At 38.4% G+C, this 18,747-nt stretch overlaps 1 protein-coding gene across 1 annotated transcript in view; it reads right to left on the reverse strand.

The window, feature by feature from the left end:
* Nucleotides 1-18,747, reverse strand: part of cnih3 (cornichon family AMPA receptor auxiliary protein 3) — a 148,247-nt gene that overhangs the window by 4,422 nt on the left and 125,078 nt on the right. Inside the window, exons 6-7 of the mRNA XM_072362624.1 lie at nucleotides 11,285-11,428; nucleotides 10,602-10,657 (exon numbers count right to left, since the gene is read on the reverse strand). Of these exons, the coding sequence (XP_072218725.1) occupies nucleotides 10,630-10,657; nucleotides 11,285-11,428 (172 nt within the window). The 3' untranslated portion in view covers nucleotides 10,602-10,629. The remainder of the gene's footprint in view (nucleotides 1-10,601; nucleotides 10,658-11,284; nucleotides 11,429-18,747) is intronic.

Below are 18,747 nucleotides of genomic sequence, written 5' to 3' on the forward strand. Positions count from 1 at the left end.
CATGTTGGAGAAGCAAATTAAGCTGTTTGTTGTTTTTGTTTCCTTTATACATACAGTTTATCGCGGGATCTAGCATCCGTGCTTGAATACGGCTGGCTCGCAAACCGGTAGGGATTGACGCCGGGCAGAGGATGGAGCAAAACCGTGGCACAGCCATTAAGCTTAATTTATAGTCTTCCGTAACGTCGACAATGTCGACGTGACGTCGTCTTTGAGCATTCAAAGTTCTGCATCGAGGGAACATGTTGCTCTGCAATTCACCATGCCGGTAGGGAGGTGTGGCTGTATGTTTGTGTTGTTTCAGGGGTTATAGCCGAATCCTTGCTTTTTCTTCTGATCACAGTTAACAACAGTAAATAATGGCAACCGAGGTGGAGCAGCTGTATTTGCAGTTGGAGCTTATCAATATTGAATAACAAATGCTTAAATTGCAAATGTTGAAGCGCAGGCGACAGAGAAGACCTTTGCGGGGGTGGTCTGTACAACCGGCCGAGGCTGGGAATGGGTGAATTTACAACACTGGTTGTGAATTCACTGGTGTGAATTTACAATCTGGATGAACAAATGCAATTTCAATAATTTTGAATGTCAACGAGCTTCTTCGCCATATACAGCCATTAAGATGGGAAAAGGCAACTGTTGGAAATTACGTTCAGAGCGGAACAATCACAGCCCTTAAGGCCCGGGTCTTTGTGACGTGTAGTTAGAATATTTTGGAGCTGCACGTCAGGCTACGGCAGAGGGGTCCACGTCGACGATGTAGCTACGACCTTACGTCCCGGTGGAAATCCCCCTGAGCCATTTGACCAGAGAAGATTAGTGGTGTTTACCTGAAAGAAAGAGAATGATGGACCACATGAAACAACACAAATCACAGACTGAGGATTTGACACTTATGTGGCTGAGCTGTAACTTGACATGATCAGCACCTAACTGACAGTAACTAAACACATCAAACAATTTGTGATGTTCAAGAGGCTTCTACCAGCTCATGACACCTCAGCCAATCTCTTGTGGTATAAAGGATGCAAGTTCACACTGTTGAATTAGGAATATCCATGGACAGACAGAGAGAGGGGGAAAAATGTGATTCATATATTGAGAAAAAGAAAAAGATTAAAGGGTATGGCCTGGTTTCCCCTCTGGTATTTCAATCTTCTCTCATCAAAACCTCTTAGAACTGGCATCATTATTTGTAGATTGACTTGTAGCTCTTTTATTTATAGCTCCTTCACTTCCAAAGCCTAATTAGACATAAGTTAAACCAAAAACATGACTTGTTATATGAGATGCTGCAGCAAAGAGAATTTTTTACAGACAAGGCTTCATGAGAATAGAAGCTCTAGTATTTTGGTTAAATTTTAGAAATTGTATACATTCTTTTTCTGTTTATGATTAAGCAAGTGAAAGTAGAACAATAATAGAATTTCAATGTTAATTTAATTTTTGCTTGGTTTTGGGGTCGTTTTCTTGTTTTACCAGAAATTACAGCTATACTTTTTAAAATGTACATTTAATTTCAATGATCAGTTGAGTAAATGTGAAGAGAACTTCAGCCTTCTGCAGAGCTTAAAGACCTGACCCATTCATTTGAATCGGGTGTGCTGGAGCAGGGAAACATGGAAAACATGCAGGACGGGGTGCCTTGAGGACCAGGATTGAGAAACACTGTAGTGTATATCATAATAAATGATCTAATATTACCACATTTCCTAAAGGCCTTTATTTACTTTAGAACCTTTGAGTACCAGGGCTCTTTCAGAGGCATTCATTTAAAATTTTTCTTCTTTTTTTTTTTTTTGCATAATGTGGCATATTTTTCTACAATACCTCAAAACAAAATCTGGCACAGTGTACCTAGTTGCCGTATAATCAAGTGGAAATCTATTAATTTTTATGTGGTGCTCCATTATGAAGATGAGTCTGCAAAATATTCTCATATTTTTTACAAACAGGCTATTGAAATATTATCTTTACTACATACTTAATACCTGTTAGTTACCTGCACCGTAACTAACTAGAATCACTTTTAGGTTTAATTGGTGCATTCACACTATATGCAGCAACTTACCAAACTAATTCAGGGTGGGGGGTCAGGAAACTAGTCAGTATCTGGTGTGACCTCCATTTGCCTCATGCAGTGCAACACATCTCCTTCACATAGAGATGATCAGGTTGTTGATTGTGGCCTGTGGAATGTTGGTCCAGTCCTCTTCAATTGCTGTGCGAAGTTGCTGGATATTGGCAGGAACTGGGACACGCTTGTTGTATACGCTGATCCAGAGCAAGGCCGTAACTACCATTGAGGATTGACTACCATTTTTTTTTTGCTTAAATTGTGGTGATTTTATATTTGAAGAGCCAAGACTAGCGTGACTAGCCTAGCTAGCTCTATTAGTCGTCGCCTAGCAGATCCCGAGCATCCGGGACCTCAGTGTGGCTGGGTGACTGTCAGGAAGAGGAGTCATAGTCCTAAAGTCAAGCCTGTGGTTCACCATCAACCTGTCCACATTTAAAATAGATTTTCCCCACTCAGCGACACACCCGCTGAGGACAAAACCCTGGTAATTGGCAGCTCTATAGTCAGAAACGTGGCATTAGAGACACTAGCGACCATAGTCAAATGTATTCAAGAGGCCAAAGCGGGCGACATAGAATCCTATTTAAAACTGCTGGCTAAGGATAAGCGAAAATACAGAAAAATAGTTATTCACATTGGCGGTAATGACACCCGGTTACGCCAATCAGAGGTCACTAAAATTAATGTTGCATCGGTGTGTAATTTTGCCAAAACAATGTTGGACTCCGTAGTTTTCTCTGGACCCCTGCCAAATCTGACCAGTGATGACATGTTTAGTCGCATGTCCTCATTCAATCGCTGGTTGTCAAGATGGTGTCCAGCAAACAACGTGGGCTACATAGATAATTGGCAATCTTTTTGGAGAAAACCTGGTCTGATGAGGAGAGACGGCATTCATCCCACTTTGGAAGGAGCGGTTCTCATTTCTAGAAATATGGACGTATTTATTAGTCATCCAAACATGACAACCCAGGGTTGAGACCAGGATGCAGAGTTGTAGTCTTACACACTTCTCTGCGGCTTCCCACCTGATGCTGCCCCCCCCAATCAAAAAATACAAAAGGAGCTAATCCTCTTGTGCAAAAAAAATTTTAAACAAAAACTTCAACTGAGCAAAAATATCAAACCATTTAATGTGGTTTGCTGAATATTAGATCTCTCCTTTCGAAGTCTCTGTTAGTGAATGACTTGATTTGTGATCATCATATTGATATATTTTGTCTTACAGAAACCTGGTTGCAGCAGGAGGATCATGTTTGCATAAATTAATCAACTCCCTCTTATTATTTAAATGTTCACATTCCTCGAACCACAGGCAGAGGAGGAGGAGTGGCAGCTATCTTCAGATCAGGGTTTCTAATCAGTCCTAGACCCACGATTAGTTTTAGCTCTTTTGAATCTCTGATTCTCAGTTTTTCCCACCCAAAGTGGAAATCACAAAAACCTCTTGTGTTTGTTGTTGTGTATCATCCACCTGGCCCTTATTCTGAGTTTCTGTCTGAATTGTCAGAGTTTTTATCTCAGCTAGTGCTGAGTACAGATAAAGTCATTGTAGTGGGTGACTTTAATATTCATGCAGATGTTGAAAATGACAACATTAACTTTAACTCTATATTAGACTCTATTGGATTTTCTCAAAGTGTTCACAGACCTGCTCACTGCCTTAATCATAACCTTGACCTTGTGCTGACTTATGGCATTGAGAGTGAACAGTTAACAGTGTTCCCTCAAAATCCTGTCTTGTCTGACCATTTTTGGATAATTTTTTAATTTACATTACTTGACTATATGACTTCTAAGAAGAATTTTTACATATAGAAAGTGTCTGTCAGAGAATGCTGTAACCAACTTTAAAGAGTTGATTTCATCATCCTTTTCTTCACTGCCATGTGTAGATATGACAGAGGACGGCTACCTAAATTTTACTCCAGTAGAACTTGACTCTCTTGTTGACAGCACTATAGTTTCAATGCGTACAACACTGGACAATGTTGCCCCTCTGAAAAGGAACGCTATCAGTCAGAAGAAGTTGGCTCCTTGGTATAATTCACAGCTGAATGCTTTAAAGCAGACTGCAAGAAAACTGGAGAGACAGTGGCGTTCCTCTAATTTAGAAGAGTCTCAATTAGTCTGGAAAGATAGTTTAATAATGTATAAGAAAGCCCTTCGTAAAGCTAGAACTGCTTATTATTCATCATTGATAGAAGAGAATAAGAACAATCCCATGTTTCTTTTCTGCACTGTTGCCAGGCTGACAAAGAGTCCGTGCTCTGTTGAGCCATGTATTCCTTTAACTCTCTGCAGTGATGATTTCATGACATTCTTTATCATTAAAATTGTTTCCATCACAGAGAGAAGATTGATGGAATCCTTCCCACTATTATCACTGATGTATCCTCAAGGGCAGCAGTTGTAGAAGTATCTTTAGAACCTGATTTGTATTTAGACGGCTTCTGCCCAGTTGATCAAATAATCTGTTTGAAGAGTTTCAGTCAGGATTCAGAGTGCATCTTAGCACAGAAACAGCACTGGTGAAAGTTACCAATGATCTCCTCTTACAATCTGATAGCGGACTTGTGTCTGTGCTTGTCCTGTTGGATCTGCATTTGATAAGATTGATCACAACATTCTGTTACAGAGACTTGAACATGTTATTGGTAAAAAAGGAAATGCATTAGGATGGTTTAAGTCATATTTATCTGATAGATTCCAGTTTGTTCTTGTAAATATAGAATTTCCTCACACACCAGAGTAAGTCATGGAGTTCCTCAGGATTCTGTGCTTGGACCGATTCTTTTTACTTTATACATGCTTCCATTTGGTAACATTATTAGACAGCATGGCATACATTTCCATTGCTATGCTGATGATACTCAGCTGTACTTATCTATGAAACCAGGTGAAACCAATAGGTTGGTCAGACTACAAGCATGTCTTAAAGACATAAAGACCTGGATGACTCAGAACTGTCTGCTTCTAAATTCAGACAAAACTGAAGTTGTTCTCTTTGGACCTGAGCACTTCAGGGAGAAATTGTCTAGTTATATATATACTGTAGATGGTATTTCCTTGGCTTCTAGTTCTACAGTGAGGAACCTTGGAGTTATTTTTGACCAGAATTTATCATTTGACGCTCATATAAAACTGGTTTCTAGGACTGCCTTCTTTCACTATCGTAATATTGCCAAAATCAGGAACATCCTGTCTCAGGGTGAGGCAGAGAAACTAGTCCACTAACTTTGTTATTTCAAGATTGGACTACTGTAATTCTTTATTATTGGGCTGTCACACATATTCTCTGAAAAGCCTTCAGCTGATCCAAAATTCTGCAGCCAGAGTTCTGATGAGAACTACCAGGAGAGATCGTGTTTCTCCAGTGTTAGCTTCTCTTCATTGGCTTCCTGTTAAATTCAGAATTCATAGAATTTAAGATTCTTCTCCTCACATGTAAAGCTCTTAATGACCGAGCTCCATCATATCTTCGCTCTTGAACTGCAGGTTTACTTGCTGTTCCCAGAGTTTCTAAAAGTAGAATGGGAGGCAGAGCCTTCAGTTATCAGGCCCCTCTCTTGTGGATTAAGCTGCCAGTAAATGTCCGGGAAGCAGACACCCTTTCCACTTTTAAGATTAGGCTCAAAACTGTCCTTTTAGATAAAGCTTATAGTTAGGGATGGCTCAGGTGATCTTGAAACATCCCATAGTTAAGCTGCTATAGGCTTATACTGCTGGGGGACCTCATCTGTCACACCTTTCCTCACTTTGCTCTCTTTTCCCCCTGTTTAATTTCTCAAATAATATTATGTACATGTGACATTATTGTGGTTATTAATTTGTGTTTCCCTGTTCCAATAGGTATCCTTTGAATGGTGTTACAGTGTTTTTCCCCCTCTTTTCTGTCTTCTCAAACCCCAGCTGGTCGAGGCGGATGGCCACCCTTCCTGAGTCTGGTTCTGCCAGAGGTTTCTTCCTGTTAAAAGGGAGTCGTTCCTTTCCACAGTTGCCACAGGCATGCTCAGGCGTAATCAAGTGGTTCGGTGCAATCTGTTGGTTTCTTTAGCTAGGATATTGTTTTTGAATTGGCTCTACATGAATGAATTGGATTATTTTGAAATTAATTAATTGGATTTCATTCTATTATAATTACAATGAATTGAATTCCAATTGGCTTGAATTGGACTATATTAAGTGCCTTGCTCTGGATCGGCGTATACGACAGCGTGTCCCAGTTCCTGCCAATATCCAACAACTTCGCACAGCAATTGAAGAGGAGTGGACCAACATTGCACAGGCCACAATCAACAACCTGATCATCTCTATGTGAAGGAGATGTGTTGCACTGCATGAGGCAAATGGAGGTCACACCAGATACTGACTAGTTTCCTAACCCCCCACCCTGAATTAGTTTGGTAAGTTGCTGCATATAGTGTGAATGCACCAATTAAACCTAAAAGTGATTCTAGTTAGTTACGGTGCAGGTAACTAACAGGTATTAAGTATGTAGTAAAGATAATATTTCAATAGCCTGTTTGTAAAAAATATGAGAATATTTTGCAGACTCATCCTCATAATGGAGCATCACATAAAAATTTATAGATTTCCACTTGATTATACAGCAACTAGGTACACTGTGCCAGATTTTGTTTTGAGGTACTTGCTTTGAGATGACAATTGGTGTAATTTGATGCTATATAAATAAAACTGAATTGAATTGAATTTAATTGAATGTTTGATAAAAACAGTGGCTCAGTTTGGGCATACGTGCTGTGCATCATGAACAACATGCACTGTCTGTCTATGGTAACTACCACACACAAGTCGGACGTTGATGCTGTTAGCGCTACCGTTAGTGAGTCAGTCAGTCAGTCACACCTGTCACTGGAAGAGGAGCACATCAAGCTAAAAATGTAGGTGGAGAGCAGTTTAAGTGGTAGATGACTGTGAGAAACAAATGCATTTTCATGTGGAGATATTTTTATTGCAGCCCAGCGTACTACTCAGATAGCAAGGAAACATTGAATCAAAGTTTAATTTTGGTTAACTCAGTCAGTACCGGTCGTCAATCAATTTCCACCGGTTGAGTCAACATTAATTTTTCGATTGAAATGTCAGCTACGTCTTCGATTGAAAATGAAACGTTTATTCTGTGTTGATTTCTCAATGTTGGAAGCTGAACCTGTTATGTATTTCTGCCGGATGCTGGAGCACAATGCAGCAACACGGCACAGAGCAGATCGTGCGGGACGGGAAGTCGTGCGCAGAAACAAAATAAAACATCTGGTTCATTTTCAAAATAATAATAAATTATTTTCTGTGGTAACTTACCCTTACTTCCTAAGTCACCATAATGGTCTTTCAAATAGCCTCAGAATTTACCTCAAATTTCAAAAGCTCCGCACCTCTCTGAAAAAATTATGTTGAAATGGCGTATTGTTTTAATTTCTATCAGTTTAGTATTTGACTGTGTTAATATTCTTTACTAAAGGGAAAACAGGATAGGGAGCTGAGCCAAACCAAGCTCATCTTTGGGCCCAGCAACAAAAAAGAGGAGCAGTGGAGAGAGAGATAGAGGGAGAGCAGGTACTATAAAAGGAAGAGACTATGCCAGAACTGTATACGTTTTAAAAGTCAGATGTATAATGCATGCTAATTGAAGTATTGTGTAAGATTATTTTTGAAATGTGTTCAAAAGCTGGCTTTCCTTGGCGGTTATCAGGGCGCTTATAGAGGGCTTTCGACACACTCGTCTACTGGGATGACATCATCGATGCCCACCACTGCACAGCTCATTCACTCTGGTAATGATCCATCTAGTCCATCGTACTCAAAGTGTTCGTCCACTTTGTCAAAATCTGATAAATATCCTGCCATGTTGCACAAAACTATCAGTAGCAAACTACATGTGAAGTTAGCCGACTGTCACAGAGCACGGAGTAAATAAGCTGTGCTGTAGCAACCCGCGTCGATGACATCGTCCCAGTAGATGAGTGTGTAGAAAGCCCTCGATAAGCCCCCAAATAGCCACCATCACAACAACACAGCAGCTATGAGCTAACAGTACAACAGTACGCGTTCATTAATTCGTCTTAAAGTATTGGTGAAATAAAGACAGATAATGCCGTATTTAGAGGCTGTGCCTCCGTTCACTCAGTTATATGGATCTCGAGTAACCTAAATATCTTCCGAAGGACGCCGACTTTCACCAAACTGTTCTTGGTGAGTAGATAAAGTGTTTCATGCCAGCAATAAGGTCTAGGTTTAAAAATACCAGAGTTCCCCTCTAACAAGAGTGAACAGATTAGGCACTATCATCAACATAATAATAAAATGCATCAGGGAAGAAATAGATGTGTGGCAAAAGAAGGGCAGTGTACCCACATAGATCAGTACTTTTTAAGAAGTCAATCGAGTAAGTTGGATGAAGTCCAGCGGCAGGTAGAAAATCACAGTCCGAAGGACACAGCTACTGAGGTGGAGGAGGAGGTTCTGAAAAGGGATGCAGCTGATACTGAGGTGAATAGGCCAGTTAGAGAAATATGGAGCAGAAAGCTTGAGTTAAGTGGCCTGGGGCAAATAGCAACAAAGAATGGGAGGCAGTCAATAAAGATTTGTCGATAATATTAGGTAGATTAGGAGGCAATGCAAGCGATAGGCTAGAGAAGATGGGAGATATAATATACTCCTATGGTGTAGAAAGATTTGGGATGCAAGATAGAAAGAGGGCTGAAAGAGTACATTTAGTTAAGTCTAGGCGGCAAAGGGATATGGAGAAATTAGTTGAGGAAAGAAGACATTTAAGAAAGCAGTGGAAAAGAGCTACAGAAGAAGAGAGGGAGGGAATTAACGTTTTGCAGGAAGAATTGAGAAGCAGGCTAGCAATACTCAGAAGGGCTGAATATCTTAGGAAAAAGAGAAAGAAGAAAGAATATGTTCTGACTGATTTTTACAGGGACCCGTTCAAATTTGTTAAGGGGTTGTTTCGCCAGGAAAAGGGAGGGCAGCTTAAAGCAACAAAGTCAGAGGTGGAAGAGTATCTAAGAAATTCATATTCACATTCAATTCATATTTACCTTGAATTTACTATACTGCATCATAAGATCAATATCAAAGAAATAATTAAGCCATCTATATTAGTTTGAAAAAATAAATGAATCTTCATAGAACATATTGATTATAACTTGTAATGCCAGATAAAAAATAAATAGATAAATAACAAAACACAAATGATATTGCTTTTATTTTTTCCTGATATATTTATGTAATTAATTATTATTAGTGTTGTGTATCTGTCTTTAATAAGATCATTTAATTAGTATCTAAATACATGTAGGAAGATATGATTTAGTAACAATTCACTTTTTAACACAACAATCTGATTCGATTTGATTCCATTCCATTTGATTTGATGCAGCTATTAATATTTCTTTAACACTGATATTGAATGTCTTTTGCACCGATAATAAGAAATTTCTGTAGACGTGGCACTGGTTAGTTACTTTTAACTAAATGTATCAGTGAAATATAGCCTGGTTCATATTGTTACCCACATCTCTAATGAATGCACAGTATCATCTCACTAAAGCCATTTCTCTTGACATCTCTGGAATGTTCGTAAATTTGTAAGTTGGGCAATAGATGCTACAATCATCATGGTCCTAACCGAGTTGTGAATAAAATGCAATTTAATTTTTTTTCCATATCCTTCAATATGTGTTGTTCTTGCTAGGTCTATTGTCCAGGGTGTCCAGGGACTCATCATTACTCTCACCAGGTGAGGGCTCAATGCTCCACTTACTTTTAACAGATGTTCCTTTCTTCTTATGAATTTCGAATGATTTCCAGGCATGAGAACTTTGTTTTTTTATGAAAACTCTTGTTTGTGCATTGTTTTGTGTATACCTCACAAGCAATAATTATGTGTCTGCACTGCTTCCGCTACTAGATCTGAGTTTGCATCTGGCAGGCAGGCCAGCTGATATGCTATAGTTTGAAGACTCCACTTACTTAATGTGTGCTTTTATAGCAATTCTCAAATTTACTTTGACATTCACTTGTGAGTTTTTCTTTGACTTTGCAAAGAATTTCCATAAAAACCTTATCTAACCATATTTTAATAGTAGAACAATGCAATTGACTGCTTTATAGCATATTTTCTTCGATCCATCAGGAAACTAATGTCATTACATCTCAAAATCAAAATCAGCTTAAGCTTCAGGTTCACATTGGTAATCTGTACACTTTTACATATTTGGTATTGTTATTAATAAGGTACCTAAAAAAGACACCAAGAAGGAAATTATCATAAGGCATGGGAGCAATGTTCAATCACACCATGATCACACACATTCGAGAGCAACACCATCTTAAAGTTACCTTCATAAATAAAAGTGACCATCTTATCCAAAATCTTCAATTAGAAAATGTTATAAGTCATATGATAACATTATTCTTCTGAGTAATGCTGCTCTTCCTAAATATACTACCACAGGAAAAACTGGAAAATGAAAAAAAAAGAGGATTGTACCTTTATGTGTTTCCATTGATAAGACCTATTAGAGGGATATTTCCAGGTTCCACACACTGCAGCACCCACATGACACATGGAACAAGAATCCGGAGTGATTAATGACAACAATATTAGACATTGACAGAAAATCTGTGTGCATTATTATGACAATGGAAGATTTTATCAGGAAACTGAGAAGATTGTGATGCAATTTTCTTAGCAATAATGTAAATATACTGTCAGAGGAATAATAACCTTGTTGTGCATTGAGAACAGAACAATAAACATTCAATAAGTATAAAGCAATGTTATTCCTCTTCTTCCCACCTAAGTGTCAAATAAATAAAGAATCATATTCTCTTAACATCACATGCATTAGCTGTGGGTCAACAAGTAAATATTACCAGCCTCAAAAAACACCTGGAATACATCAGCATGAAAAAATAGCATGTGACTGATGGAGAAATGATTACTTTACTCAGTTATTTGCACACACTCAGCTTCAGAGCTGGAAACCGAAACGAGGGTTTAAGTATATGTGACCAGTAAGGCATTTTCTCATCAATATTGGTTTAGGTAACATTTTTTTCAAAAGTCGTTTCAGTTTAGTGTCAATAGCATGCCTCAACTGTATATGTTGTAAACAGTACAATATAATATCTAATCCAGTTATGTCCCCATACCACTTGCCCTGTGCTCACCAGTAGAGATAGTAGAAGAAGGAGAGAACGAAGAAGGACAGCTTGCACCAGGCCTCCTTCAAGCAGAACTTGAGAGTGTCACCATTCATCACGGATGCAGGGTCGTAGAGCAGCTCCTTAGTGTCCGTTGGTGAATGGAAGTACCTGCCACAGAGGGCACAGACCATACGCCGGGTAGTTCACCCATTCCAGACCACAGTGGAAGGGAGGTGATAGGGAGGTAGAGGAAATGACGGGAGGAAAATGTGGAAGAAGATAGTATGGACAAATTGGCATGATGAATTTGCTGAGACACCATCATGCTGATGACATGAGGGAAACAGTTTGTGAAAACTGACCTTTTGAGAAAACTATGGTTCAGAATAGGAGCCAAGGCATGACAGGCGTGTCAAGCTCCAGTTTTTAAAACATTTAGAAGCGAGGTGTGTGACAACAATGTATATATTTGATTAAGCCTTCTTTTATCTGCCCTTACTGAAGATGACAGTATCTACATGCTAATTGCCAACCTTTGACAATATATAACATGAATTTAAGGTCATTGGGCATATTTTTTAACTCACCATGTTATTCTTAAGGCTAAATTCTAGCAAATGTTGCAGTTTAAAATAGTTGGAATTCCAAAGCATATGATTCTGTTTAACCTGCGCATACCTATCATTGTTTTGCCTGTAAAATTTGACTAAATGTGACAATAAAAACTGTTACTGGCAGTCGCCATTAACCCAGGAAAACTCACATTTACCAGATTTATCATATATTGTTTTACAAATTGCTGATGGTACTACAGTTGTAATTACTTTAAATTAAACATTTTCTGATCAAGTAGGGAAAAAGGAGGAAATGATTAGCAAAAGGTCAACTAAGGAAATATCCAAGTTGGATGTATATTTTGGTGAAGGACTTTCAAAACTTAACAAGATAAACCAAAGTTATTTCAATATTTTGTATAGTTTCCACCTAGGCTGGTTATGTAGTTCTATAAATCAGCGCTGGGTTTTTATATTTCTGAATCCTCCTGGCTCAGTAAAATACCTAAACCTAATCCATTTCACAATTTGCATGTCTTACATCTGTGCTTTAGCAAATTCAATATTTGTGAACACAAACAGCCTGCTTTCTGAAAGCTGTGTAAAATAAAGATCTGCACTATCACCAGAACAGAAAACTTGGAGGTCATTAATGGTTGAGCAAAGTATGGGAAATTTATCATACAGTTTATGTTTATAAATGCTAAGTTATGAGAAATAAAAAAGGGAGTTTCTGCTACTGCCTGTTGCTTAGAGAGTTTTTTTGTATTGATACACAATTACCTCTTTTACTGGGTGATGTTTGCTTTCAACAGAGCCCCAGTGCTGATACAAATGAACAGGATTATGTAAGTAGAATGCCGTTTATAAATAAAGTAGACCAGTTGCAGTAAGGTAGTTGGCTTCTGGTCACTTCCAGCTTCCAGTTGTGGGTTTTCAGGATTTACAGGTCACCATATGCATGATGTCTGTCATAACCCGCACTTTTAGATGATTGATGCATGATTGTACTGTATGTTAATCAGTGTACATTGGATGTATTGAGAAACAGATGTATATTAATACATCATGAAAGAATTACAGTGTACATATTTAAATTGTCCTGAGTATGTTGTCTCATGCATAAATGAAACATTCTACAAAGCACTGTAAAGTTCTGTAATGAGTCATATGTATTTATATAAGGGATACATGTACAAAAGACTTACAAAGAGGTCAAAGATGGAAGCTTATTGTTAAAAAATCTACCACAATCTACTTAATTACTACATAACATCATAATTACCGTATTTTCCGCACCATAAGGCGCACCTAAAAGCCTTAAATTTTCACAAAAAATGGCTGTGCGCCATATAATCCGGTGCGCTTTATGTGTGCACTGTATTCTAAAATCTGACACGGATACCGCCATTTTGAATTTACCACGGGGAGCGCCGAGCATTCATCGGGGCATTAATCCCCGTCCGCATCACTCACCACTCTCTCTTTGCGCCGCTCACCGCCACGTTCACTTTTGACGCGCCTCTTCGCTCTCATACATTGGAAAAGAATGTCAACTGGCCACTTCCATCACTCACTTTGAATCCAGGGTCAGGCGGATCCCAGCCATTCACTCTGAATGGGGAGAAGATTGCTCAATGCTTTTGCTCATGTCCCAGTGAGTGACTGTTCTTCAGTCTGAAATAGGTGATGCAGACTGATGTGCAGTTTATAAGTTTATAAGTGTAAAAACGACCGACGATGTTGTCCTTGACCATCGGACCATTTCCCGCTGACACAGGGACGTAATACATACACTATGTGTGCTGGCAGCGATAAACCAATAAGAGAACATTAGGTAATACGTACACCTTATAATCAGGTGCGCCTTATGTATGGGTTAAGTACAGAAATGGACCCCATAATTGAGGGTGCGCTTTATAATCAGGTGAGCCTTATAGTGCGCAAAATACGGTAATTAACATTGTTTTACACAAGTTTATGAAGCAAAAATTGCATTTAAAAATAGATGATAGAATGGTAATTTGACATACACCTCTTGTTTTTTCATAGACATGCAGTCTAAAAATGCTAAATATGAAAAAAATATTTTCAGACACACAAACACACACATAAAAACACTTTCAGAAAGATTCAGCTGTCTAACTAAAGCAATCTAACTAAAGTTGTATACTGAAGTTGGTATTTGGTACAAGAAAAACTTTAAAGCATCCTTTGCAGTCATAAAAAAAAGAAAATAGAAACCTTTTTTTGAGTTGTATGCAGATTTATGGACAAAGTTTGGTTGACATTAATGTATCTGCAAATCGGTGATGCAGTGAAAATTTTGCATTACAAAAAAGTGTTTGATTGTAACCCTTTATCCCTTGTCTCCCTTTAATTGAACACTATGATTAAAATGTCCACCGAAAGACATAGCTTCTCAGTGTAAGACCTTGGCAATAGATAAGTTTTTTAAACACAACGTGACCAGGCTAGAGTAAGATGTGAAAAATTGACATAACACAAAAGGATGTTGGAAAATTGAACATAACCCTACCACTACAAAAACTGTAGCCTAACCCTACCACTAGAGATAAATAAAGGCTTCATTTGCTTAATCCCTTAATTTGAAATTACATTAGTAATTCAATTCAAAGGCTTTCATGATATAACCTCAATGAACACTGGTTTACATGAGCAAATTGCTCAAAATCAGCAGCTATAGCGGGAAGTTGTCTCGCAGAATGTTTAATCTGGTCTCTTAAAGGACCTTTCCCAACAGTATTTGTAAACTTTGCTGAATATCACATGAAAACACAAATGTGTAAAGCCAGCTACCATTCTCCTCTTGATCTCCTCTGTAATGCTTTATCACAATTACATTTCTCAACCTTTCGCTTTTACACCTGCCTCCTTATGTTCCTTCCCTCATTTATACGCTCCACTCTCCATATTTTTTCCCCTCTCATCTCTCAGCTGCTGCATCTGAGGCCAGTGGGCATCTAGTGCAGTTTGTAGTTAATCAGACTGTAAGATGTTTTTCTCTCCTCAACTCTTTATCTCACCAAGCTGAAAAAATCCACATCTAAATGTAACTAAAAGTCCACACCTAACCTGTTAACCAATAGGGAGGATCAACAACAAAGACAATTTAGGGATAAAAAAAGAGCTGAAAAAGAAATCTTGACATTAAGTTTTCTTTTGCAACAAGGGATGTTTCACAATGGAAAGAAATGGAGTCACTTGAGTGCTTGAGTCTGCTTTTCACTTATATTCTATTCAAATACCTTACCAAACTTGTTGGAAAACACTTTGTACCCCATTGTCAAAATTATATTCACAACACGGTACAAAGTGAGACGATTTAAGAAAGAACCCCATGCACTCTCAATACAGCCCCATATGGGGAAATCAATACTTCGAGCCAGGGAGAGCAGACTCGAAATACCGGATGTGGGTAATGAGGAGATCAGAAAAAATTCAAGATCTGTATATACCCAACACAAACAACATGATGTCATTTGAAGAATAAGGCACAAATACAATATAGATAAAAAAATACTTTTTTAAATATCTCAAAATTAGAAACTGTTAAGAGTGGCCCAAAAATGATCAAGGACAACTCAAGCAAAGGTATCATCTTTGAACTCAGTTCAGTTTATTAATGCCAAACTCTGAAAACTCAGTTTACACGCCAAATGCATGGAGGTGAGATCTGAACACAGCTTTATCACTGGAAGAGTGGGTGTTAATTTGCACTGAAGCATCAGTTAACACACTACTGAGATTGTTACAGTGGTTAATGCGAACATATGTTGCTCCGGTAAAATTACATAAATTTTATGATAATATACCAGACATAAGTACAAGTGTAATGTAGAGAAGGGGGCATTATATCATAGTGTTGGGAACTTTGACTCTTTTGGCTGAATCGGATCATTTACTCTCGAACAGTAAATTGAACGAATCTTTGAACGAATAATTTCGTTCATTTTTACAGCAGGTGGCGCTGTAGCCCTACTGTGGGCGTTGCACAAAACGGCCACGGTTCTAAACACTTAACACTGAAGGAAACATAGTTTGCTTCAGCTGAGCTAACAAAATACAATACACAAAATGCCACAAACAATTCAAACCATGTGAAAACCTGGGAAAGCAAATACACAATAAGGTGACTCGTGTCTGTATCCTCCCTGCCATCTGTATATACCCAACACAAACAACATGATGTCATTTGAAGAATAAGGCACAAATACAATATAGATAAAAAAATACTTTTTTAAATATCTCAAAATCAGAAACTGTTAAGAGTGGCCCAAATATGATCAAGGACAACTCAAGCAAAGGTATCATCTCTGAACTCAGTTCAGTTTATTAATGCCAAACTCTGAAAACCCTGAAAACTCAGTTTACACGCCAAATGCATGGAGGTGAGATCTGAACACAGCTTTATCACTGGAAGAGTGGGTGTTAATTTGCACTGAAGCATCAGTTAACACACTACTGAGATTGTTACAGTGGTTAATGCGAACATATGTTGCTCCGGTAAAATTACATAAATTTTATGATAATATACCAGACATAAGTACAAGTGTAATGTAGAGAAGGGGGCATTATATCATAGTGTTGGGAACTTTGACTCTTTTGGCTGAATCGGATCATTTACTCTCGAACAGTAAATTGAACGAATAATTTCGTTCATTTTTCCAGCAGGTGGCGCTGTAGCCCTACTGTGGGCGTTGCACAAAACGGCCACGGTTCTAAAAACTTAACACTGAAGGAAACATAGTTTGCTTCAGCTGAGCTAACAAAATACAATACACAAAATGCCACAAACAATTCAAACCATGTGAAAACCTGGGAAAGCAAATACACAATAAGGTGACTCGTGTCTGTATCCTCCCTGCCATTGTTGTTTAAAGCCCGACACTGACTCAGTAGCTGTCATGTGACAAATTAACGAACGAGAACGATCGTTCAGCCCTGTCACGTGACAGCTGGTAGAGAACAAGTGAATGTAAAACTCACATTGATTTTGAAAATTAGTAACACAATTAAGTGAGAAAAAAAGTAACAATAAGTTCCCTAAAATGTTAAATAGTGCATTTATTGTGTCTTATTATTATCATTATTATTATTATTATTATATTATTTTATGGTAGAGTATAACACAAAATCAATATGTTGATATAATTTTCAAAAGTATCTATTCACATTATTACATTATCATTTATCTATTTACACACAACACTATACATATCTACAAGAACCGAAGACCACTAATTAATTATGATTTCATGACAAATGAATGAACATCACAAATCAGACATCATTCATTTCCTCCTTCGTTTCTCAGTCCACAGTAGAGTCCTGTGCGGGACTGTTTTCTTCACCCTGCTCCCGCTGAATTTCTGACCATTACCACCGCAACGTGTGTGTTACACTCCCGGCCGCAAAACTTTGAGAATTTATGCCCGCACAATAATAGAAATGCATTGATTTTGTGTCTTCTCCCGTCCCACAGGAGAAAACACGTCATTTTATAGGCTATTAATAAAGAGATTCATGGACAATTGAGAAACTTCTCCAAATATCACACTTGCCTTGCTTTGTCTTTGTGCTGTAAAGACCTTCTTTAAGCTTCCTCTCCACATCATTTATTGACATCCTGTCGCTAGGCTACATCCCGATCTCACAGTGTTTTTAGCCGCCAGCAGTTGAGTTGTGAACGAATCAAAACTGTTTCCTGTGCGAGGAGCCATAACCCGAGGAGTTGAGTCGTGAACGAATCAAAACTGTTTCCTGTGCGAGGAGCCATAACCCGAGGAGTTGACTCGTGAACGAATCAAAACTGTTTCCTGTGCGAGGAGCAGTAACCCGAGGAGTTGACTCGTGAACGAATCAAAACTGTTTCCTGTGCGAGGAGCCATAACCTGAGGAGTTGACTCGTGAACGAATCAAAACTGTTTCCTGTGCGAGGAACGAATCAAAACTGTTTCCTGTCCTGCTGACTGAGCTTATGCAGCTGCCGCCTGTCGTATGGGGAGGAAGGGTACTGCGTGAAAACGAACGAATCACTCACTGAGACTACTCGTTACTCCCGAGTCATATAAACGATTAGTTAATATTGAACGAATCGTTCGCGAACGACACATCACTACTATATCATTGCATTTGGCAGTGCAGTAAAAAAAAAAATAACTTCGATCCACTCCCCCATCCTGATTCCATCCTGATTGTGCACGAGGTGACGGTGGAAAGAAAAACCTGGCAGAACCAGACTTAGGGAATCTGCCTCGGCCAGCTGGCAGTTGAGAGTAGCAGAGGAGGGGTGCTTCATGGAAGGTCCTCCTACAGTCCCCCTACAATATTTCAAGGTCCTGAGCTATCCCTAACTATAAGCTTTATCAAAAAAAAGGTTTTAAGCCAGGTCGAAAAGGTAGAAAGGATCTGCTTTCCAGAATTATACTTGCAGCTGGTTCCACAAGAGAACCAAGACTCTGCCTCCCATTCTAAGTTTAAAAACTCTCCGAACAACAATGTAAACCTGCAGTCTGACACTGAAGTGCTCTGTTTGGAAATGATTGAACAATGAGATCTTTAAGATATGTTACTGCTTGGTCATTAAGAACTTTATATGTGAGGAACAGAATTTTTAATTTAATTTAGAATTGTTTTGGAACAGGGAGCCAATGAAGACAGGCTAAGTGTAAATGTAAATGTAAATGTACTTTATTTATATAGCCCTTTACAACAATCCTTTCGGTGTACCAAAGTGCTTTACAGCAGATAATAAATAAAGAAAAGAATATGTAAAAACAATTAAAAACAATAAAATACAACAAAATCGAATAAGATGAGACAAAAATGTCATCATAGTACTGTGTATTAAAAGCCATCCTAAATAAGTAGGCTTTTAGCCTAGATTTATAGAGGCCCAGGTCAGAAATA

The sequence above is a fragment of the Leuresthes tenuis genome, unplaced genomic scaffold (genome assembly GCF_036924035.1).
Source record: "Leuresthes tenuis unplaced genomic scaffold, fLeuTen1.0.hap1 SCAF_13, whole genome shotgun sequence".
Classification (NCBI taxonomy): domain Eukaryota; kingdom Metazoa; phylum Chordata; class Actinopteri; order Atheriniformes; family Atherinopsidae; genus Leuresthes; species Leuresthes tenuis.